At 34.7% G+C, this 25,339-nt stretch overlaps 1 protein-coding gene across 4 annotated transcripts in view; it reads right to left on the reverse strand.

Moving 5' to 3' along the window:
- The window catches only part of DPH6 (diphthamine biosynthesis 6), a 306,643-nt gene that overhangs the window by 205,264 nt on the left and 76,040 nt on the right, over positions 1-25,339 (reverse strand). For all 4 annotated transcript variants that reach the window (XM_082452408.1, XM_082452409.1, XM_082452410.1 and 1 more), the window contains exon 4: positions 3,198-3,271. In XM_082452408.1, coding sequence (XP_082308534.1) covers positions 3,198-3,271 — 74 coding nt within the window. The remainder of the gene's footprint in view (positions 1-3,197; positions 3,272-25,339) is intronic.

The following is a 25,339-nucleotide window of genomic DNA, read 5'->3' on the forward strand; positions in this document are numbered from 1 at the left end:
CAGATTTTGGATTCCAGACAAATCTGAGTTTGAAACCTCCTTCTACACTCACTACCTGCATGACTTTGACAAGTCAGAGCTAAGCTCCAGGCCTTTAGTTTCCCAGTTCATACCTAGGGACAAAAATATTTCCTTCCAAAGTTCTTGAGAAGATTAAAATATTAGAAGGTGAAGTCATTCATTATTCCTCTTTTCTTCACATTCCACATCCAATCTACCACAATGCAGAATATGACCACTCCTCACCAATACCACTGCTAAAATGCTGGTCTGAGCCACCAGTATCTCTCCTAACTTCTTCCCATTTCCATTCTTGCCCTTTTAAAATCAGTTTTCAATATAGTAGCCAGTGTGACCCTTTTAAAACATAAACGGATCATGGGATTTCTCTGCTCAGAACTCTCCCCATTACTCCTAGTAAATTAGACCTACATGGATCTCACCCTGGTTGGCTCTCATACCTCATCTCCCACTACTCTCCTCTCACTCCAACCCGCCACGCCTGGCCTGCTCACTCTTGCCTAACACACTTGCCATGTTCCCTACCTTCCTCACTTGCTTTATGCCTTTGCTTAAATGTCACTTTCTCAGGGAGGACCAATTGATTAAAATTAATGTAGATTAATTGATTGATCAATTAAAAGTAATGTAGATAAAAAATGTAGTACAATACCTGGATAAAATAGGTCTTCAGTAAATGGTAGTCAGAGCCAGTGCCTTGCTCAAGTCACAGAGTAAGTGGCTGAGATCAGATTGCAAATTAAAAGAACATAGCTCTAAACCCCATCATCCCTAGTGTCAGTAAGGTTTCCTGGCTGACTACTCCAGCACACACTGAACTCTTTCTCAGATAATCCCAGTACCTATTAAATGTACCACACGTTTAGTCATTTACTCATATATGGTCTTAGAAATATCACTCCTTTTTTCATGCACATATACCCTGACCTTCAAAGAAATCAAAATCTTCCTGAATGTAGAGACTTTCATCAGTATATAATTTACCTTTGTAAAATGTCCTGAGCATCTAAAGCAATGTGGAGGCAGTTAATAAATACAAAAATAATAAAACTGTAACTATCCATGTAACACAAGCATTACAGTTTTTGCTGTCCTATCACCAATCTTTAATGCCTACTAATCAAACTTCTCTCCACCTTTTTCAGCTAAAAGGTTTTTTTTTTTTTGAAAAAAATTGTATTCCTTCCAGGCCTTATTGCAGAATTCTTGATTGTTTCTTCGGTATCCCTGATCTTTTGGCTATTTTTAGACTTAAGTCATACTTCTTTACCTATTTAAATTCTTTAACAGTTTAAAATATCATGGCTGAAATAAGCTTCCTCTGTAAATCACTGTTGTATTTGAGCTTGTGACATCTATTAAGTGCTTTATACCTTGAAAATATAATGATGCAACACTAACTACAAATTGAAGATCAGCTAATTCAAACCTGAGTTTGTAGACCAACAGACTCCCAATAACACTGCTTTACAATTTTCAAGGATTAAATTATTACAGATGTGCTTTATGGTATATAATCTGGGCATCTTAAACCATGTGTTGAAGTGTACTTGAGACTGCATTTTGAGAAATAGCTTGCCTCTACCTATGAGTAATCAATGGGCCCTTCTCCCATTTAGATACTGCTATAAGGCAGCTTCACCTCAGGAGCACATTTTCATTCTGCTCCTTAAAGCTTTCATAAACAGATGTCAGCCCTATCTACAGCTTGGCTACCCAGTGAACCATGTAGGTTTGAACTTATTCAAAAACAAAGATTTTTAAACAAAATAATTCTCAGAGAACATGACTTAAAACTTGATGAGAATAATATTATTTTTAACATATGGCTAAGGGATATGCAATCCATCTCCATCAATAAATCAGCTGTTCTCAAATGTAGGCAGATAGAATGTAAGGAAAACTTTTTCCAAATACACGTTTGACCTCCTCCCCCACTTCCACCTCCGCTCTCCATTCTCCAGAGATTCTGATAGTCCCCCAAATATGAGATCATCATACTTCTTTTCGTTTATTTATTCTTTGTCCTGCTTTCCCTTCACTTACTTTTAAAATTCTATATATTTAACTGCCTTAAATTCATTGTGGAATTAGAGAGAAAATAAATAAAGTAAAAAATAAAACTAGTTTTCAAGTCTATTAATATGCGAGTGTTTAATGAGATAGTCAATATGAATGTTTCTTTGTCAAGAACATGAAACTATTACCTAAATACAGCCCTTATCTTATTTCCATTTACCCTTTTACATGGCAAAATCATTTATTTCTACATCGAACTGTGCTCAAGATTAACAGTGAAGTCCTTATTTTCTGTTTTGCTAATATAATGACATGTAAAGTCTCTACACAATATTTTATTTATCCGAATAAATTAAAAATGGAAATTAAATTCATTCGGGGGTGTTTTGCCAAGCCAACATTTAATAATCATTATTTTCATTTGACCTTATGTTTTTTGAGTAGATCAAAGGAGTTGACTATTTTGGTACTTGTACAGACAATGTTTTTTACTAGTACTACATTGCTTGGGAGGTGGGGGAGATGGGAGGAGCAACAATCTAAAAATTCCTTTAAAGTTGAATGGCTTTTTATAGAAGTATTTCAATCTCATGAATATTTTTAGTCAAGAACTGAATTCTAAGGACCAAAGAAGAGATTTCTTAATACATTTTTTTTCTTTATTACTGCACTTTTATTACAAATGATGATAAGTTAAGATATTAAAAGGGTGTACTAATTCAAATAAGGAAAAATTGAAAATAATACTTTGACTTCAAAAAAATCTTTGTTTCAGTTTTTTATTATAAATAATTTACTTTTCCTTATGGTAAGTTTTCTCATGTGTTGATATAAGGATAGAAAAAAAGTAAAAGTGCAACTTTTGTTACTTAGGGCAATACATTTAGTTTCATGGGGCATGTAGAATACCATATCTATTTATTATTTGGATATAATTATTTATTTATTTATTATTGGGGTATAGCTGTTTTACAATGTTGTGTTAGTTTCTACTTTACAGCGAAATGGAGTTCCCTGGGCTATACAGCAGGTTCTCATTATTTATCTATTTTATACATATTAGTGTATATATGTCAATCCCATATTGAGTTTTTATTTATTCACATTCTTAAAATACATAAACTTTAAAAATATAGGACAAATTAACGTTTTCTTACACATTTTCTACTCGAACATGCTGATAGTCAGAGAGTATAGCACCTACTGATACTCCCTCTACTTCTTCTTTTTCCTGAAAATAAAGAAAAATATATGATTAAAAAATAAATAACATGTGGCTCTGCATCATGTTCTAAAAATTATAAATGAACCGTGTTTCATTTAGAAGACCACCTTGAAACAGAATAACTTACTGGAAATGCAATCCACATTCAGAGAAAAAGAAATTATATTTAAAAAATATATATTTAAGTCACCCTCTCAGCTCTGGGGGGAAATAATTATTCTTTTTACCTAAAATCCAAATAACTGGAGACCATTTTCCATGGAGAAGATAAAGGCAGCACTTCCAAAATGTTTTCTCACTTGATATATTTTTAAAGATTCACTGATGTTTGATAGAAATTTCCAAGAAATTTCTATTTAAGGACAATGTATTCCCAGGTTGAGTAACTTTTTTAAAAAATTTAAGCAATGGTATAATTAGATAAAGGAATACAATGATTTAATCCATATCTTAAAGTGATTGACATAGGAGCATCCAGGAAGCAGAGATGATAGAGGCATTGCCTGTATAACAGTATAGAACAGTGGATAAAGAAATCTAGGATGAGAAGGAAGCAATGAATTATTATCAGTAGAGCTGAGAACATCTAGCAGTATATCCAGCAGAGTCCCCCAGGGATGAGGAGTAGTCTATACAACATAGCCATTAATGACATGGAGGAGAATGTAAATTCAAATATGATCAAGTTTACAGATGATACAAAGCTAGGATGGATTAAAAAGAAAAGAAAATCAATCAAGTACCTGGATGGATATGGACAACTTGGGGATTTGAAAGGACAGGTCTAAGATGAGATTTAATGTAAAGAAGTATAAAATAATACCCTTAAGGAAGAATCACACACAACACTAGGGAAATGTTATCTAGAAAACAGATATGAAGAAAGTGACTGGGGGGTGATTACTAATAACAAACTGAATAGAAATTCTCTGAATAGGTATAAAAGAAAAGTCATCCTAGCCTATGGAGTACAGAAGAAACTACTTCAGAGAGATGACTTCATTATTAACATTGGTCTTTCCAAACTTGGAAACCTACAAAAAAGAACAATAGTGTTTCACATAAAAATAAATGTAATACTTGGAGACATTCTAAAATAACCCTGAATGTCCTAAAATGATGCCATAATAAATAAACAAAAATGCACAACAGGAATCTCTCATGTCTTTGAAGATAAAGCCAATTTAAAATTTCCCCTCTAAAATGATAGAGAAACATCTTCCCAAACCTCCCCAAAATAAAATGATTCTTTCTATTAGATAAGGATTCCAGGAAAAGAGCTATTTCCTTTGCTTTCCTATTTCAGCAACTTTGTGAGAACATTTGCTTGTAACCTTTCTCTAACCTTCCTAGCCATTTTCTTTTCATAAAAGTCATTGTATTACTAGAAAAAAGCATGGCACGGTGATCCTCATTAAATGAAAATATGGCATAGGATCATAGGGTAGTGAATAATGTTATCAAAAATCAAAATTTTAGTTATATTCTTTTACCATATATTGTTTAACTGCCAAAAGAAAATATAAGGTACTGAATAGTATGTGTGTGTGTGTGTGTGTGTGTGTGTTTCTCTATAGATCATGAAAACAAACACAAGTCATTGGTGTTCTTCTTTCTAAACTAAGTAAAGCCACTGTTAAAATAATAATTGGCATTTACTCTCCACTTAAAATGTGTTAATGTTCTATAATTCTCATTTAATGTTCACTACAACCCTAAAATAATTATAAAATTCTTCTTAGTCTACATGCATTGTGAACATTGAGTAATATAATACAGATAAGTAAGTGACTAGCATCTAGTGAGCACTCAGTAAATATTTTCTTCTGCATTATCATAATCTTTGTTATCACTAATACTACTTTTATAACCACTTCTGTTACTACTTCTACTATTACTACTACTGACCACCACCACCACTACAACTAGATAAAGGCCTAACTTGACAAACAAAGCCCTTCATTCCTGGACTTTAATCTCTTGCTCATCATCACTTTTTAACTAGCTTACTAACCCATGATAGTTAATTTTATGTGTGAACTTGACTAGGCTAAGGGGTACCCATTGCTGGTAAAACATTATTTCTGTGAGGAAGTTTCTGGAAGAGATTATGAATTCGTAGACTGGGTAAAGAAGATTGCCCTAACCAACGCAGGTGAGCATCATCCAACCTGTTGAGGACCTGAATAGAACAAAAAGGTGGAGGAGGGGCGCATTTACTCTCTGCTTGAGCTGGGACATCCATTTTCTTCTGTCCTCAGACAACAGTGTTCCTGGTTCTTGGGCCTCTGGACTCAGAGTGGAATTTACAACACTGGCCCCCTTGTTCTCAGGTTTTTGGGTTTAGACTGGAACTATATACTACCAGCTTTTTAGGTGTCCAGCCTGCAAATGGAGCACGTGGGACTTCTTAGCTTCCATAATCAGATGAGTTAATCCCTCAAAATAAATCTCTTTCTATATATCTTTATATATCCTATTGGTCCTGTTTCTCTGGAGAACCCTGACTAATACATAACCCTTGACAACCAACTCTACAGTCCAGTCACAAATGTTTCCAACCTAGTGAGCCCTGAATAATCCAAGGATAAGTAAGACTTCTGTTGAATCCTTAATCATTCAGAACATACTACTAATTTTGAAGAAAGAGAGACCTATAAAAGATAAAAATCTATCACATTCTATCACATAGTCAATCTACTCTGCAGAAAACACAAAGCTAAGCTCAGGTCCTACCTGAGCTACCAGACTACCAGAATAAAAGGTGTTATACCAAGGCAGCATAAAGACATAGCCAAATAAATCACCCTGTGACATAACTGAAATAAAAATAAATGTGCTGCAGGGACTTCCTTGGTGGTCCAGTGGGTGAGACTCCACGCTCCCAAGCAGGGGGCCCAGGTTCGATCCCTAGTTGGGGAACTAGATCCCACAGGCATGCCACAGTGAAGATCCCGTGTGCCACAACTAAGACCCTGTGCAGCCAAAATAAATAAATAAATATTTAAAAATAAATAAACAAATAAATGTGCTGCAGAAAACAGTTAATATAGAATCTGAGACCCAGAAATCTGACCAGATTCGAACCAACTTCCCATGATCAATCCCATGCCCACTAAGCAACCTTAGGTTGCCTTGTTACTGTCAAACCCAGAAAGATTATGCTAATCCATAAAAACAAGCATTCTCATCCACTTAACAAAAATGGTCTACATTATAAATCAACAAATTGGCATTCAAGCCTATATATTAGTCTTAAATGAATTTGGTCTGTATTAGTCTATAATAAAGAGACTGATAACTTCTTGGTACATTGTCAAAATCAAGTCTCTAGTCTGGAGAGCTATACCACAGTACTCACCAAAGTAATATTCCCAAGCTTAGCCAGCCATGTAACCTCTTCTAACAATAATGCTAATTGTCATGTCATCATTCTTTAATGGTTCATCTAATATTAAAACATGTAACCAAAAATGTTTTATATGTCCATACTATGTACCAGTTTAATAAATAAGATTAGCTCTACTGTTGGGAGATTAAGGCACCAAAACTAAGTAATAAAGAAAGTGATATGAAAGCAAACAGTTGGGGAAGGTTTCACAGAAGAAGTAGACTTCAGGGCCTACTCATCAAGGATATATTTGATTTTGTTGAGAAAGGAAAGAAAGGTAGTAGGGAACAATTCAGACAGAGTGAAGAATATGAACCAAGGCAACAAAATAAAGTGTTTGGCATATTAGGAGATGGTCAGCAGTGTCGGGTAGCTGGAGCTGAAAGCACACATCAAAAAGTGGAAGGAAAAAAGGATGGAAAAGCAAATTGGGATCAGATTGTTCAGAAATGTGGCTTGCATCCCGAAGGTAACAGAGAACCCTTCCCTGTAGAAAATTTTTTCTAACCAACTCTTGCGGTACAATTCACATACAGTAAACTGCATCTATTTAAAGTGCACAATTCAATGAATTTTGACAAACGCACACACCAGTGAAACTGCCACCACAATCAAGATTACTGATTACTCCCAAAAGATACCTTGTGCCTCTTTGCAGCCCAACCCTTCCCCTTTACTCCTGGCTTTATACTATTACTGATCTGTTTTATGTCAGTATACATTAGTTTACATTTTCTGGAATGTTATATAAACAGCATCCTACAATACGTATTCTTTGTTTCTAGCTTCTTTCACTCAGTGTGATTTTGAGGTTCATCCATGTTGTATGTGTATCCATAGTTCATTCCTTCTATTCCATTTTAATCCATTGTATGGACATGCCACATTTGTTTATCCATTCACTTGTTGACGGATATTTCAGTTTAAGGTTCTTATGAATAAAGCTATGAATTTTACTTTATGGTTTTGTGTTAATATATGTTTTCACTTTTCCTGAGTTACTAAAGAATTTAACAAGTGAGATATGATATTTATAAGTAAAAAGATAAACGTGGCGACAGTGTGAAGGATTGACTAGAGAGCAGAGAAATAGAAGATGGAGCCTAATCTGAAAGAACTGAAGAATGGAGATAAGAGGACAAACTCCAAAAATGATTTAGAGACAAAATTAGTAGGACTTGTGAACAGTGACATGAAGCACACATAAAGCATGGGGCCAATGACTGTAATTTAAGTGACTATTAACTGAGAAAGGAAATATATGTCTTAAAAGAAAATACTGAGTTTATTTAGCAACGTACGTGTTGTGTTCAATTTGTTTGCTAGGTATCCAAAGTAGATAAGACCATTAGGTATGTTGAGTACAGTCATCCCTCCATATCCATGGGTTCTGCATACATGGATTCAACCAACAGTGGATCAAATATATTTTTAAAAAAATTTTCAAGAAAGTTTCAAGAAGGAAAACTTGAGCTTGTCGCACACTGGCAACTATTTATAGAGCATTTACATTGTATTAGCTATTATAAGTAATCTAGAAAGGATTTAAAGTATGGTAGAATGTGCATAGGTTATACGCAAGTACTGTGCCATTTTATATAAGAGACTTGGGCATCCTCAGATTTTGGTATCCACAATGGGGTCCTGGAACCAATCCCCTGTGGATACCAAGGGATGACTATACTCTGGTGCTCAAGACAGTATAGAGAAAGATGGGGGTGCTGTCAGCATGTAGGAGAACTTGAAGCCACAGGAGCAAATAAGAACCTCAAGAAGCAGGACACAGAGTGAGAAGAGGGCTCAATGTATGACCCTGAGTGTGCAGTGACTTATAAGAAAAGGAAGGAGAAGGAAAATTCAGTGAAGACGTTGAGAAAGAGTGGCCAGGATAATAAGAGACACCACCGGGACAGAGTAATGGTGTGTGCACAGAATTTTGTTAAAATTTCTTAGCATCCCTTATAATGTTTATCTACCTTGGAGCAGGGTTGAGGGTAGTAACGAATATAAATGATTAATGACATTATGTGCTGCTGTTTCTGGTACTCAGTGATGCTACTGTTGATTTTATTATTTCCTGAGTTGAACTTACACATCCATCATCGATAGTGATAATGGCCTGAGCTAAACAGTTTCCACTTGTGTCTGGGAGTCCCTGGGGCTTAGTAATGTGCCAGACTATTTAGGGCCCAGGCCCTTGTCTTTAACTTCTCTATTACTGACATTACTAATTTTTATTTTTATTTTTGCCTTCTTTGTTCTTAACTACTTTATGACAGGAATATAATTTAATATGTGTTCAACTCTCCAAATTCTCTGAATTGTGTTGAATTTAGCAATAGATACTCATTAATTGATTAACCATATTTATTTTACTGAGGGTCTGAAATTTATTCTTTGAAGAATTTGGCAATAATATGTGTCAAGTGTTGTGTTCTTGCTTTCATTAAACATCGACAACTTTCCCCTCAGTGGTCATAACCAATTTCCTAATTGTAAAATATTGTAAAATACAGTGGTTCTGTTGAACTTTCTACAGAATTTGGTACTATGTATACAAGAAAGAACACAAGTATGGTTGGCAGACAGGCCTTAAAGGCTGGTTATTCTACTTACCAGCTATGACAACCTGAATGGGTTAATGTCTGTGTTCTCACATATAAAATCAGGTTAATAATATTTTGGATTGTTATAAGGAATAATTGAGATAATATATACAAAGCACCTAGCACAAATCTTGGTATATAATAGGAACTTGGTAATATTGTTACTTTATCTTACCTTTTCATCAAAATTCTGTTTCTGTGCACACACCATTATTCTATCCCCATTGTGTGTCTCATTATCACGGCCACTCTTTCTCAACATCTTTACTGAATTTTCCTTCTCCTCCCCTCTCTTCTTACAAGTCACTGAACCCTCAGGGTCAGATACTGAGCCCTCTTCTCACTCTATGTCCTGCTTCTTGAGTGTCTTGTTTGCTCCTGTGGCTTCAAGTTCTCCTACATGCTGACAGCACCTCCATCTTTCTCTATTCTCTCTTGAGCATCAGAGTACAGTTGTCCCTTGGTATCCACAGGGATTGGTTCCAGGATCCCACTGTGGATGCCAGAATCCAAGGATGCTCAAGTCTTTTACATAAAATGGTGTAGTATTTGCATATAACATATGCACATTCTCTCACATACTTTAAATCTTCTCTAGATTACTGAAAATACCTAATACAATGTAAATGCTATGTAATAGTTGTAAATACAATGATCAGATTAGCTAAGCAGACATCACAAGCTTATTTGTTGCTTAGATCACTCTTTTTTCCCCAATTCTGTCAATGTGAAACACACCTGCAAGACTGCTGGTGAGCTAGTCCAGGCAGCTACTGACCTACCTCACCAATCATAACAATAGAGAGTTCACTTGCAAAAACAGACACATACTCATAAACTGGTACAAAACACAGCTTCATTATTATGATTTCTACACCTACTTGTGTGCAAAAGGGCAGTTATACCAAGGATTTATTCAGAAAGAGCAAATATATCAATATATCAGCACTCTGTTTAAGAATCCAAGTCTGAATACAGATGGTCAACCATGCTTCTCACAATATATTTTAACTTCTGGAGACCAGAAATAGACCAAATTGTATAATGCTTACTTCTGAATAGTAATTCATTTTTCCTATTTCATTTCCAACTTTATACTTCCTCAAATATTTTTACAACACGTGTATTACTTTTCAATTAGGGGGAAAGTTATTAAAATCCACATATGCATATACGTACTCATCTCTTATCCTATGTGCTGGTAAGCTAGCAGACAAAATTATTCATGTATTTATTATACAGTAATTTATAAAGGCCTATTGTGACAGGTCCTATACTAGGAAGGATGAAACACATTTGAAAACAGCACAGTTGCTAACCTTAAGAAGTTAAAATCTAGTGGTGAGAGATGTGGCAGAATGGACACATTAAGAAATTAAGTAAAATAAGTGACATAAGTCCATATAGAGCATAATGGACCACAAAGGAAAGAATTCTTGCTGGGGCAATGATATTAGAAAATACTTCTTAAAAAAAATTATACTGCAAATACTAAACAGTCAGAAATGTTGATTCTTTGCCCTTCTTGACCATAAGAAAATAGATAATAGCTCCTACTACTGTCTTCCTCTACCCTCCTTCATATCGCATTTATGTACAAAATCCACCAAGTATTTTTTCTTCAAAGAAATAAATCTGGATCTAAAAAGAAATACATAAAATTTATCAGCTAACGAATCTACATAATACTAATCGTTTATCTCCATTTGGTATCCGATTGTGTGGTTCCATCTTCCATAGAAAACAGCAATCAATAATCATCAAAAAAATATGACCATGTCAATCTGTCAAGGCCGCGGGGCGGGTCCTGTGCCAGGCTGGCACCTTTCTTCTGTGGCTCCTGGGATGCTCACTGCTTTTGGTCTGGGCCTAGATCCTCAGAAAGCCAGAGTCCTCTGCTGGGTGGACAGCTGCCCTGAGGGCTCCACGAAGCTCCTGTGAGCCCAGCCCAGGCCTGGCCCTAGAAGTCCAAGCCTTTGCACCAGGCGGGGAACTGCATCAGATTATGAGGACCTGCCCATGTAAGTTTATAACCTAGTCCTAAAGCCTTATTAACTACTAAGTCTTATTGACTTCTCTTAAAATCAATACCCTAAGGTATCAGGAACATAGACACACAAGGATAGAAATGGGCTTCCACTCTGAAATGTACTTGACGTGTCCTCATGCAAAACTCTACCATATAACAGTTAAAAGGCACCCAATATAGAGATTGGGATGATGAAGGCATTCAGTCATATGGTAATAGTGATAATTACAAGTTTTAAAGGTAGAAATCTAGACCCAAATTAGATTTATTCACTCAATATTCACTTATTTTCATAATGAAAAGTTGATTCACAAAGCCAACAACATAAACTTTTTAAACAACTTTTAAATTGCAACTTATATAAATGAGGATTATTATTTTTTATGTTTTTTAAACAATTCCAGCTCTATTGAGTATAATTGACAAATAAAATTGTAAGATGTTTAAAATGTGCAATGTGATGAAAACAAGCTGTCCCTTTTTACAGATGAAAACTAGGCCTACTTATTCCAAAGATGAGAAGATATGCAGCTTGCATTTATTGGGGATATTATTTTCTTTGAAAAATGCCTCTGTTACCAGTATTATTCTGTTAATGAGTTCCTGCCTGTTGAGAAAAAAATGAACTGCTGAATTCAAAATGTTTTTCATCTGAAAGGCATTCTAACATTTTTAATATGAACCATTCATTAAAGAAGCACACTTGCATTATAGCTCTGAGTGGCGATACTTGGACTTCTGGCAGCATGACATTATTAAATAAGAAACATTTGTGAATGTCAATGATATTCTGGGGACTGGATAACTAAACAAGAAGTTTATGTGGCCAGTAAGGCACTAGATGATTTTTCCTTAAACTTCTAATTCTTCATTTTAGTAAAATTAGACCAGTCCAGGTTAGTAAAAATAACCACAAAAGTGAATATTCTTTTATATGAAATAATTCTGAAAGTAACACTGAGAATTTCCAAGTGATATATTCAGGCGTCTGACTAAAATTTTTGTTTGACTTGTTATTGTTTTTCTTAGCATCATCAATATAAAATATTTCCAAAATGGGAAATGATCACCATCTGGAGTTCTTCCATTAAACAGTGAGCTCATGACAGAGTATTAGGTCACTAATTTGTAGCATTACTGTTTCCCTTTGTGAGCTTTCTCAGTTAAATAGGGAAAAATTTGTTAAGGCTGGAAATTAAATGACAAAGAAACTGCAGAAAATCATAATCATTTGTCATTTATTTCCATTTTAAAACTAATGTGTATTCTTTTACTTTTGAGTCTCCATCTGAGTTGCAACAGTATGACACTCCTAGTTTGTAATAAATCAGTCGTTTGCTACAGAGAGTGTGTTCCAACCTCAATGGACTTAGAGATTGCTGGTCATCCTAGACCAAATTCAACCCAAAATGAAACTGAACAGAAGTCTAGAACTACAATTATTTATTATTTTTCCTTGAGTTTCCCAAGAATATTCATCTTGCTAACAAGACAAGGTAACATTTTGAGGACTTCTGTGAAACTCTAACAACAACAACATAAATAAATAAAGGATTAAATTGTTAATCTTTGTTGGAAGAATAAAGAATCAAGAAGTATTCATTTCTAAACAAACAAGTTTGGTAGGAGGTGTTTAATATGTTTAAAAGCTGCTTTCTGAACTCATTTTCTAAGCTCTTAAGGAAACTTCCTTTGATTAGAGATAACTTTTAAAATGCAACTTATATAAATGGGGATTATTATATTTTATATGTTTTTTGATTATTCCAGCTTTATTGAGGAATAATTGACAGGTAAAATTGTAAGATACTTGAAACGTTCAACATGATGATCCATATTATTGTGAAAGGATTCTGACTTAACACATCTATCACCTCACATATTTAACTTTTTTTCTCTTTCTTTTCATTTTGGTGAGAATATTTAAATCCTACTCTCAAAGCAAACTTCAACTTTACAATACAGTATTATCAACTATAGCCACCATGTTATATATTAAATCCTCTGACCTTATTCATATTATAACTGAAAGTTTGCACCCTTTTGCCAACCTGTCCCTGTTTCCCACATCACCCACCCCTTGGCAACCACCTTTCCACTCTCTGTTTCTATGAGTTCATCTTTAAAAAGAATTTTTTTTTTAGATTCCACATATAAGTGATACCATGCAGTACTTGTTGTCTTTATCTGGCTTATTTCATTTAGCATTTAGCACGCCTTCCAAGTTCATCCATGTTGTTGCAAAATGTCAGGATTTCCTTCTTTTTTTAAGGCTGAATAATATTCCATTATATACATATATCATACTTTCTTTATCCATTCATCTGTCAACAATACTTAGGTTGTTTCCATACCTTGGCTATTCTGAATAAAGCTGCAATGAACATGAGAGTACAGATATCTTTCGGAGATAATGATTTCACTTCCTTTGGATATATGCCCAGAAGCAGGATGGCTGGATCATATGGTAGTTCTATATTTAATTTCTTCAGATACCTCCATACTGTTTTTCCTAGTGGCTGTCCAACTTACATTCCCATCAACACTGTACAAGGTTTCCCTATTCTCCACATCCTTGCCAGCATTTGTTATCTTTTGTCTGTTTGATAACAGACATCCTAACAGGTGTGAAGTAATATTTCATAGTGGTTTTGGTTTGTATTTCCCTGTAATTAGTTATTTTGGGTACCTTTTCACATACCTACTCACCATTCATATGTCTTCTTTGCAAAAATGTCTATTCAGGTCCTTTGCCCAATTTTTTAATTGGGTTACTTGGGTTTTTTTCTTTTCTTTTCTTTCTTTTTTTTTTTTTGGTTATTGAGTTGTCTGAGTTCCTTGTATATTTTGGATATTAACCCCTTATCATACATGCAGTTTGCATATATTTTTTCCCATTTCATAGAATGTCTTTTTATTTTCTTGATGGTTTCTGAGGCTGTACAGAGCTTTTTAATTTTATGTAGTCCCACTTGTTTATTTTTGCTTTTGTTGCCTTTGCTTTTGGTGTCAAGTCCAAAAAAATCATTGCCAAGACCAATGTCTAGGAGTTTATCCCCTATGTTTTCATCTAGTAATTTAAGTTTCAGATCTTACATTCAGGCCTTTAACCCATTTTGAGTTGATTTTTATCTATGGTGTGAGACAGGGATCCAGTTTCATTCTTTTGCATGTGGCTAACTAGTTTTCCCATCACCATTTATTGAAGAGACTATTCTTTGCCCATTGTATATTCTTGGCTCCTCTGTCAAAAATTAATTGACCATATATGCATGGGTTTATTTCTGGGCTCTGTATTCTGTTCCACTGATCTATGTCTCTATCTTTATGTCAATACCATACTGTTTTGATTACTATAGCTTTGTAATATAGTTTGCCTCCATCTTTGTTCTTTCTCAAGATTGCTTTGGCTATTGGGGATTTTTTGTGGTCCCATAAAAATTTTAGGATTTTTTTATTAACGTCTATAAAAAATGTCACTGGAATTTTGATAGGATTGCACTGAACCTATAAATTGCTTTGAGTAGTATGGTCATTTTAACAATATTACCTTTCTGATTGAGCACTGAATGTTAAGTACATTAACACTGTTGTGCAATTGGCTTTGCATTTTTAAATGATTACATAGGAATATTGATCAGAAAAGTGTACAGAAGCAGAATAACTACTTAGGGAACCCTAAAGGTATCTAAGTAAGAAATGATGAAGGTCTAAAGTAAGGCAGTGGTTATGATGATGACAAGGAAAAGGCAGACTTGTGATACAAGAAAAGGTCAACAGATTTTGGTGGCATGTGGCTGAGAAAGAAATCCAGAATGCTCTCAAGTTTTTGGCTTGGTCACTTGATGAAGAGCAATGACATTAATTTTATAAGAAATACACAAATTTGGGGAGGAATATGATGAGTACTATTTTGGACATTAAGCCTTACGTGTCTTTGGTCATTCAATCAGAGTTGTCCAATAGACAGTTGAGTATGGAGCTCAAAAAAAAGATATAATTGGGTGGTAACTGAAGCCATAAGAAGAGGTGGGGTCAAACGGCAAGGAAGTGTAGACTAAAAGAGGGTGAAAAATGAACCACGAGGAACTATAATATTATAAATTGGGTAGAGAAAGAAGGGTCTTGAAAGAAAGCTAAGGACAGAAAAACAGATGGAAAACTAGGAAGGGAGGATATCACAGAAGACGAGGCCAAAGAAGAAAAGTTTACAAGTTCCCAAAGATTGGGAGTGAAAAAGAATAAAACGTGTCCACTGGATTTAGTTGTTACTGACCTTAAGAAGAGAAGTTTTAATGCATTGCTGTTGATGGGAACTAAGTTGAAGCAGCATAATAGAATGGGCAATGAGAAAGAAAATAAATATAAATAAATATTCCAAAAAGATCTGTTGTAGACAGATGGTGCAATTGCTAGAAGAGAATTTAGGATTAAGGAGGGATACATAATGTTTAGTATTACAAGTTCACAAAACATAGTGGTGGCACCACCATGAAAATCAGAATTTGAAATAACATTTCCGAGTTCAGTCTTACTTCTACTAACATACAGAAATGCTATCCAGGTCAAGAATGACACGACCATAAGAAAATGTATGCAGCTTCATAATCTCTAAAAGTATGAGTGTCCTCCAAAAAGTAAAACAAAACGAGAAAACTTACTTTTACCTCAATAATTGTACTCTCAGAAGAAAAACTTTTTAAAAAGTTTCTAACTTTCCTTTAAAAACATGTCCAAAATTAACCTTATTATAATTACTATAGAAGCTGTGATTTACGGTAAAAAGAATATATGATTTTAAATGTGATCAAGGAAGCTAATAAAGTCCATTATTAAAAAAAGAAAACAGGGAAAGAGAAGAACTGAGTTGAAATACTCAGCTTTACAACATACCAAATAATAAAATCCTGTACAAATCTCAACTCTTATAAGCATAGTTTCTTCATAAAATAAAGACGGTAATCTAGTTCATAGGGTTGTGTGAGGCAACTAGTATAACATACGGAAAAGTGCTCAAATAATCATAGAGCAATACAAATATTTCCTCATTAACCTCCTTTATGTTCTCATTTCTCTGTATTTGTCACTAACATCACCCAGCTTCAAAATGTACAAGTGACCTTAGACTCTCCACCCTCTGTGGGTGCTTACCTGGAGCCAGACAGACATTGAGACTAGAAAGACTCCCCATATCCAGTCACTAGGTATGGCAAATTAGGCATTTTACTGCGTTAGTACTAGTTTAGATCCTCTCAGCTCTCCCTAGAATAAGAGCAATGGAGCCATCATTGCTCTCTCCACCTCTAATTTCTTCTCCCTCCAGTTGATCCAACTAACAGACTTATCTTCCTAAAAGCAATCCCTTCACACTTCCGTATTGGCCAAATACATTTCTCTCTCTAATCTACACTTATTTACATAAATCCTTTATGTATCTTCTATTTAGACTGAATGTACTAATTTCCTATCTTACTCTTCTTTCCATTTACAGTTTTCTACCAATCCTCTGGCCCCAATCTCCACTAAGTGCAATCCTACTCATTCTTCACAAACCATGAAGCCTTGCCTGATTCCTCTGATCAGAGGTGATCTCTTCTGCCTTTCACCCCTTTATACCTCTTACTCTGTACACTTCTTGAGGCACTTTACATATGTCATTTATATATATATATAAAATAACAACAAAATCTATTTTATTTTGTTGGCATCCACAGGCACCCAGTATAGTGTCTTACATTCAATCATCAAAAAAGTACACGAGAATTCAGTCATTTCTATAGATCCTACAATGATAAAAGTAAAGGGATGACTAATTTATTAGCAATATTAAAGTTATACTTTATAAAATTAGCACTTTGATGACTGTATCAGTCAAAGTACAAGTAGGAAAAAAAAACACTCTGAGAATTTAAAGAAAGGTACAGGGAATTAATTACACAGGTTACAGAACTGAGAAGCCAAACAGAGCATTGCGAGAGAACCCAGGAACCAGCAATAGCAGAAAGCAGTTACTATCCATAGGCTGAAGGGACAAAGGAGGACTTTTCCAGAGCCCAGGAACCAAGTACCTGGTGGAAGCTGGAACCTCAGTGGGCCTGTCCAATAAGAGCTAAGCAAGAGGCAAGCCAGCCATAGCACAAAATCCACCTAGGCAGAGAAAAAGGGAAGAACCAGGGTTTCTCACTTCCTTCTGACCTTAATCTCCCCAGTGGCTCCTATCTAAGGGAAAGCCAGCTACTGGGGAGCTCTGGAATCTAAGCCCACTAAGCCCCCTTGGGATACCAAGCAGGGTCTGGAAGGAGCAAAAAAAAAAGATATGAAGGCAGAGGCCCAGGACCCATACAATGACCTTAACAGTATGTAATCATTTAAGAAAATGTTTTTAAAAAGAAAAAAACTACTTATGAAAGTAAAATGTCTAAAAATCAGCAAGAGACAAATCCCAACACACTATTTTTTCTCACTCAGTAGATTATTCAACAAATACAGACAGACATCATCTTTACCTTAATGACCTTACTGTCTAGCAAAGGCTTGCTAGAATAATCAACCTTAATAAATAAGACATAGTAATATATCATAAACTTTGCTGGTTTCCAGCATCACCATATAAATGGTTAAGAACGGTGGGCTACCAGCTCTATTTGAAATGTTCTTTTCTTCTGATTCTCTTAGATACTAATCCCGAAATTGAGAGAAGCAACTTTAACTGACTATACCCAAAATAGAAATTTAGGAGGAATAGTCTTTAAGATGGTCAATTTCAACTATAGAATGCTTTGCCAGAAGTCAGGAATAGAAAGAGAATCCATGTTTATATATGCTAATTAATAAACACCATGTAGGTCACTCAGCAAACAGGAGTTGTCTCATTTTTACATAAAGTTTGGTAACAATCCTGGGAAAGAAAACTCATGGTGCCAGCTTTAAAAATGAAGCAAGTACTTTGATTTACATAAGTTCACCAAATAAATCATTATCAGGAAAAGGACTCGGGTCTCCCAACATTCAGTTATGTTTTCTTTTCATTAAGGAAATGAAAATAAAAGCCTTGATCAGTAATAACATAATCATTATGTTAGAAAAAACCCAGTTCCTCCTGTGTTTCTCCTTTACTCTCACACTACTACCACACTCACAACACTTCTGACACCAATGTCAGAGGAGGGTTGTCCCACATCAAGCAATTCTGCAACACCTGCTGAGTGTCCTACAATTTAACTCAACTCTGACACCATCTGCCTGGAAATAGCATTAGATCCCACAGGTTAAGGGCTCAGTCCTACAAGACTGCCCCCACACCTCCTTCAGATGCCAATTACAAGTAGTAGGTCCCCAGGTTACTCACAATTTCTGTCCCATTTGGCTACAAATCGGAGGTCCCCATGAACATTTTGAACATTCTGAATTTTGAACCAGGTGAATGCATTGCCTATTCAATAAATAAACAAGATTAAGAGCAACTTCAACAGCAACATCCTCTGAATCTTTTTGCCCTTAGCAAATTTGGCAGGAAACTGATTTCCAAACCAAGTTAATTTTTTCCCCTCTTTAAGAGAGAGAAAAATTCAAGGGAAAAATTCCAATTAGCCCTGATCTACATATTATTGCCTGAAGTGCTGTTACAACTATAGAGTCACTAGGTTTAAAACTCTAACAGAATGTTGCCACATAAACATATGGAATTACAAAAAGGAGAAGCAAATACTGAAGACCAGTTACATTCTTAACTCTTCTTTGCCCTTGATAAACAAAAAACAAACAAACAAACAAAAAGCCACCAACAGACATAACATTAAAGTTTCAAGGCAGAGACCGTAGTTTTCAGAATTCTTTTAAGGTTAACCCGCCAATGGTCTGCACATGGTTAGGCTAATTAAGTCAAAGCACAGATCTATTTGCCAATTTTTCTTGGTAGATCATCTTTTAGTTATTCATTTTAGCATCCCTGAGGAAAAAGAATGTTGACCACCAGCCAAACAGGGTTTCTCTCAAACCATACTGGAATACTATATAAATGTAAAGAGTTAAATAATTAAAGATTTTTTTCAATGTTATTAGTCATCAATAAGCCAGCATTCTCTACTTAATGAATATTAGCTCCATAACTGCACCAGAAAAGAATGCATAAATAAATAATAAAAAATAAATGCAAAAATAAAATAATAAAGGCCTTCATTCAGAAGATCTTTGATATCAAGAGTTGGGACATCAAGGCCCAGTCCTATGAGCGGAGTAGTTAGAATACTGCCCTTCATGCTACCCACTCACACTTGGGGGAAAAAACTTAAACAGCTACCACCATTCTTGATTTTCTCTCTCCTTCCAGCTTCATCCCTGCATCTAGATAATGAAGCACTGCAACAACAGACTTAGTAAAGTATATTATCCTGGTTCTAGCTGCCAAACATTAAATATCGCATAGAATAGGGATAGGATGAGAATGAGAGTTAAACAAAACATGGAAACAGTCTTTTATAAGTCTTCTTTCCATACATACATCCAAGAAATTGCTGGTGTGATTTTCTAGTTTCAGGGTCAGTATCAGCTGTAGGGCAGATTTGGAAATAAACCTGAAGATCAGCAATGATTTCAGAATATATAAACATCAATGTTTATTTAGTTTCCCTGAACTCTCTGCAATCGAAGGCTCTTGGAAATTATAAAACTGGAGAACCTAATCAGAACCAGTATCCCAAACTTGTCAAGGTCTTTCTAGACCAAGTACTGACTAAGATGACACGCAGTTACAATTAAAGAGACTGCAGTGCTATTGGGGACATGTTGATTAAGTTGAATTATATATTTCTTAGGTCAAATCTTTGATATTCTGAGGTCAATTACAGAAAAGCAAAATTTTTTGATGCATTTGGTGAAAAACGGAATTTTAATGTTGCTTTGAAGCATTTTGTATTTTGCCAGAATTGTAGACATGTTAACATTTTAATAGTGTTAATTTCTGCACATAAAGCATCAGAGTAACCTGAAATTATCACAGAAAATACTGGATAAGAAAGACAGTCAAGAAGAGGGGTAAGAGTGGCAGAGCAAAAATAATAATAAATTATAACATGAACCAAAAAAACCTGGAAAGAATATTAAAAAGCAATGTAAGCCACAGTCTCTGCCCTCAAGCAGCTTACATGTAGCTGGAGAAAAAGATATATGAATAATACAAAACAGTAAATGAAAAGAACAAAATAAAAAATCTTATAAAAACAAAACAGCAAAACATCGTTGCAAATGACTACCGAGGGTGCATAAGACGTGAAAAGAAAAGATTTGGGACAAGAGAAGGCTTACTAACTTTTAATAAAAGGCATTTTTTAATTTTAAAAATTATTAGATGATTTATAAAAGTAAGAAATATTCCTAACTGTTGAGTTCCTATGATAGAAATAGTATCTTACCAGGTATATATTTTTGGTAATCACTAACTATGGGTCTTTAGCCAAGATTCCTAATTTCTCTAGATCTCAGGTCCGTCATTGGTAAATAAGAAGTTTAGACTTGGTGTGTCCATTATCCTGATACTGAGCAGCTGAACTAATAAATATGGTTGTGCATAAAGTTAGGATGATGGAATAACAGATGATCTGAGAATATAGAATGTGACTTGGTCCTGCTGTGTTGAATCAAATAAATAAACCAAATAAATCAAATAAATAAATAAATGAAACACGGCTTCATTTTTCCAAAGCAGGTTATCAAAGAAATTAGTACAAATAAATGCTAGGAAAGATCTTTAATTCTCAAATACCAGAAAATTACAACACTATCAATGTATACACAAAAATCTTAGTTTTTTAAAAGTCTACACAGAAGCACAAAGATTGGGCTATTTCTACTTGATAATTTTAGTTCATTGCTATTATTGGGTTGGCCAAAAAGTTCCTTAGGTTTTAAAGTAAAACTAAAAGACATATTTTTCATTTTTGCCAAGAACTTTATTGAACAACGTATTCACCCTTTTGTTCTACTATCTTCTGCTATTTTTCAGGCAACTTCATAATTTCATCTTCCTAAAACTTTTTATCTTTTTGAGTGAAGAACTGTTCCAGGTGCCTTTTACAGTCTTCCAGGGAATTGAAATTTTTTCCATTAAGAGAATTTTGTAAAGACAGAAATAAATGGAAATCCAAAGTGCAATGTCTGGTGAATAGAGCGGATGACTCAGTACTTCCCAGCCAAGCTGTAACAGTTTTTGCCTGGTCATCAAAGAAACATGCAGTCTTGCGTTATCTTGATGGAAGATTATGTGTTTTCTGTTGACTAATTCTGGATGCTTTTCATCGAGTGCTGCTTTCAGTTGGTCTAACTGGGAGCAGTACTTGTTGGAATTAATTGTTTGGTTTGCCAGAAGGAGCTCATAATAGAGGACTCCCTTCCAATCCCACCATATACACAACATCACCTTCTTTGGATGAAGACCGGTCTTTGGTGTGGTTGATGGTGGTTCATTTCACTTGCCCCATGATCACGTCCATTCCACATTGTTGTACAGTATCCACTTTTCATCAACCATGTACAATTTGTTTTAAAAATGGAACATTTTCATTACATTTCAGTAGAGAATCACTCATGGAAATACAGTCAAGAAGGTTTTTTTTGCTTAACCTACGTGGAACCCAAACATCAAAGCGATTAACATGACCAAGCTGGTGCAAATGATTTTCAACACTTGCTATGGATATTTTGAGTATGTCAGCTATCTTCCACGTGGTATAACGTTGATTGTTCTCAATTAATGTCTCGATTTGATAGCTATCAACTTCAAGTTGTCTACTCGACCGTGGAGCATTGTCCAGTGAGAAATCTCCAGCACGAAACTTCACAAAACACTTTTGACATGTTCAATGAGTCACAGCACCTTCTCCTTAAACTACACAAATCTTTTTTTGTGTTTCAGTTGCATTTTTACCTCTCTTGAAATAATACAGCATAATATGCTGAAAATGTTGCTTTTTTTCTTCTATCTTCAATATTAAAATGCTTACACAAAGATTCACCAATCTTGATAAGGTTTTTTTTAATGCACACTGATATGACAGCTGTCATAATACAACCTAACAAAATTGTTTTGAATGATGTTAAAGACAGCTAAGTAAGCACTACTAGAATCATCTTATGTAAAAAACTTAATGAACCTTTTGGCCAACCCAATATATTATATTCAATGTACAGAAGAAAGACTGAATTAAAGGAAACAATCACATTTACCATCACATCAAAAAGAATAAAATACCTAGGAATAAACCTACCTAAGAAGGCAAAAGACCTGTACTCTGAAAACTATAAGATGCTGATGAAAGAAATCGAAGATTACACAGATGGAAAGCTATACCATGTTCTTGGATTGGAAGAATCAATACTGTCAAAATGACTATACCACCCAAGGCAATCTACAGATTCAATGCAATCCCTGTCAAATTACCAATGGCATTTTTCACAGAACTAGAACAAAAAATTGCACAATTTGTATGGAAACACAAAAGACCCCAAATAGCCAAAGCAATCCTGAGAAAGAAAAACAGAGCTGGAGGAATCAGCCTCCTGACTTCAAACAGTATTACAAATCTACAGTCATCAAAACAGTATGGCACTGGCACAAAAACAGAAATATAGATCAATGGGCCAGGATAGAAAGCTCAGAAATAAACCCATGCACACATGGTCACCTAATCTATGACAAAGGAGGCAAGAATATACAATGCAGAAAATACAGTCTCTTTAAGAAGTGGTGCTGGGAAAACTGGACAGCTACATGTAAAAGAATGAAATTAGAACATTCTCTAATACCATACACAAAAATAAACTCAAAACAAATTAAAGACCTAAATGTAAGACTGAATACTATAAAACTCTCAGAGGAAAACATAGGCAGAACACTCTCTGACATAAATCACAGCAATATCTTTTTGGATCCACCTCCAAGAGAAATGAAAACAAAAATAAACAAATGGGACCTAATTAAACTTAAAAGATTTTGCACTGCAAAGTAAATCACAAACAAAATGAAAAGACAACCCTCAGAATGGGAAAAAATATTTGCAAATGAAGCAACAGACAAGGGATTAATCTCCAAAACATACAAACAGCTCATGCAGCTCAATATCAAAAAAAACAAACAACGCAATCAAAAATGCACAGAAGATCTAAACAGACTTTTCTCCAGAGACATACAGATAGCCAATAAACACATGTAAAGATGCTCAACATCGTTAATTATTAGAGAAATGCAAATCAAAACTACAATGAGGTATCACCTCACACCAGTCAGAATGGCCATCATCAAAAAGTCTACAAACAATAAATGCTGCAGAGGGTGTAAAGAAAAGGGAACCCTCCTACACTGTTGTTGGGAATATAAATTGGTACAACCACTATCGAGTATCGAGGTTCCTTAAAAAACTAAAACTAGAACTATCATATGATCCAGCAATCCCACTCCTGGGCATATATCTGGAGAAAACCATAATTTGAAAAGATACATGCACCCCAATGTTCACTGCAGCACTATTTACAATATAGCCAAGACATGGATGCAGCCTAAATGTCCATTGACAAACGAATGGATAAAGAAGATGTGGCACACATATACAATGGAATATTAGTCAGCTGTTAACAAGAATGAAATAAAGCCATTTGCAGCAAGATGGATGGATCTAGAAATTATCATACTAAGTGAAGTCAATCAGGGAAAGACAAATATCATATGATATCACTTAGAAGCAGAATCTAAAAAGATGAAACAAATGAACTTATTCACAAAACAGAAACAGACTCACAAACTTTGAAAACAAATTTATGGTTACCAAAGGGGAAAGGTGGCGGAGAGGGATAAATTAGAAGTTTGGGATTAACATATACACACTACTATATATAAAATAGATAATCAACAAGAACCTACTGTATAGCACAGGGATCTCTATTCAGTATTCTGTAATAACCTATATGGGAAAAGAAACTGAAAAAAATTGATATATGTATATGTATAACTGAATCACTTTGCTGTAACAGAAACCAACACAACATTGTAAATCAACTATACCCCAATATAAAATATAAACTAAATAAAAAAAAAAACTTTGTGATTACAAAGTTTTCAAGATCTATCCTATGGTATCACTTAAAGGTGAAACTTCTTTAAAACACCGTCTGTGATTAATCAGGTACAAGAGAGACTGACTTTAGATTGAGTTTCACTTACTAGTTACATTGCGTATTATAGAGAAATCCCAATGCATTACTTAGCCTTCAGAGCATTCATTATAGAACAGTTATAGAACACTAAGTGTTAAGAAAAATAATCTAGAAAATATAGGTAGCAAAAGACTATGCAGATTTCCACTTAACAAAGCTTTTCATTTTTTATAACATTTTCTTTCCACGGAAACTACTAAACTTTTCTGTTCTAAAAGTGAACACAATGTGAGACTTTCAAAAACCAAACCAAACAAAACAAAATAAAAACAAATACATTTGTGAATTGTGAAGAAAGACATTTAGAGGTAGCACAATACTTTGTTATAGCTACAAAGATAAGACTTCTTAATTATAGGTTTTATTTTTCATACAAGCTGAAATGATTATGTTATTTTCATTTTTAATATACCCTATGCATAACATTAATGAAAATGGGGAAAAACCCTGGAGGCTTATTGCTAGATTAAAATGTACAATTATACCATAACTATATATCATAGTATAACATTTATTGTCTGAATTACATAAAATTTTAAATAAATCTTTTTTTAGTTTTTTTTGTTGTTTTGTTAAGGGATCTTAGGTGGGGGGTAGATTTTCTCTTAAATATTAACGTGGAGTTACTGTACTTTGTTATACAGCATGAAATGTTTTTCTAAGTAAAAAATGACTCATATTATGAAGTGTTAAGAGCTATATAACAAACAAAGGCACTGCAAAGGCCCCATAGCATCAGTGTACTCCATCAGTGCAGCATATTCATTCACTAGAGTAGTGCCATCATACACATGGATAGTAGTGATGCACTTGTTCCTGGTAATGTATTACTCTTACAGGTTAGA

Source organism: Balaenoptera physalus, assembly GCF_965194825.1.
Source record: "Balaenoptera physalus genome assembly, chromosome: 2".
NCBI lineage: Eukaryota > Metazoa > Chordata > Mammalia > Artiodactyla > Balaenopteridae > Balaenoptera > Balaenoptera physalus.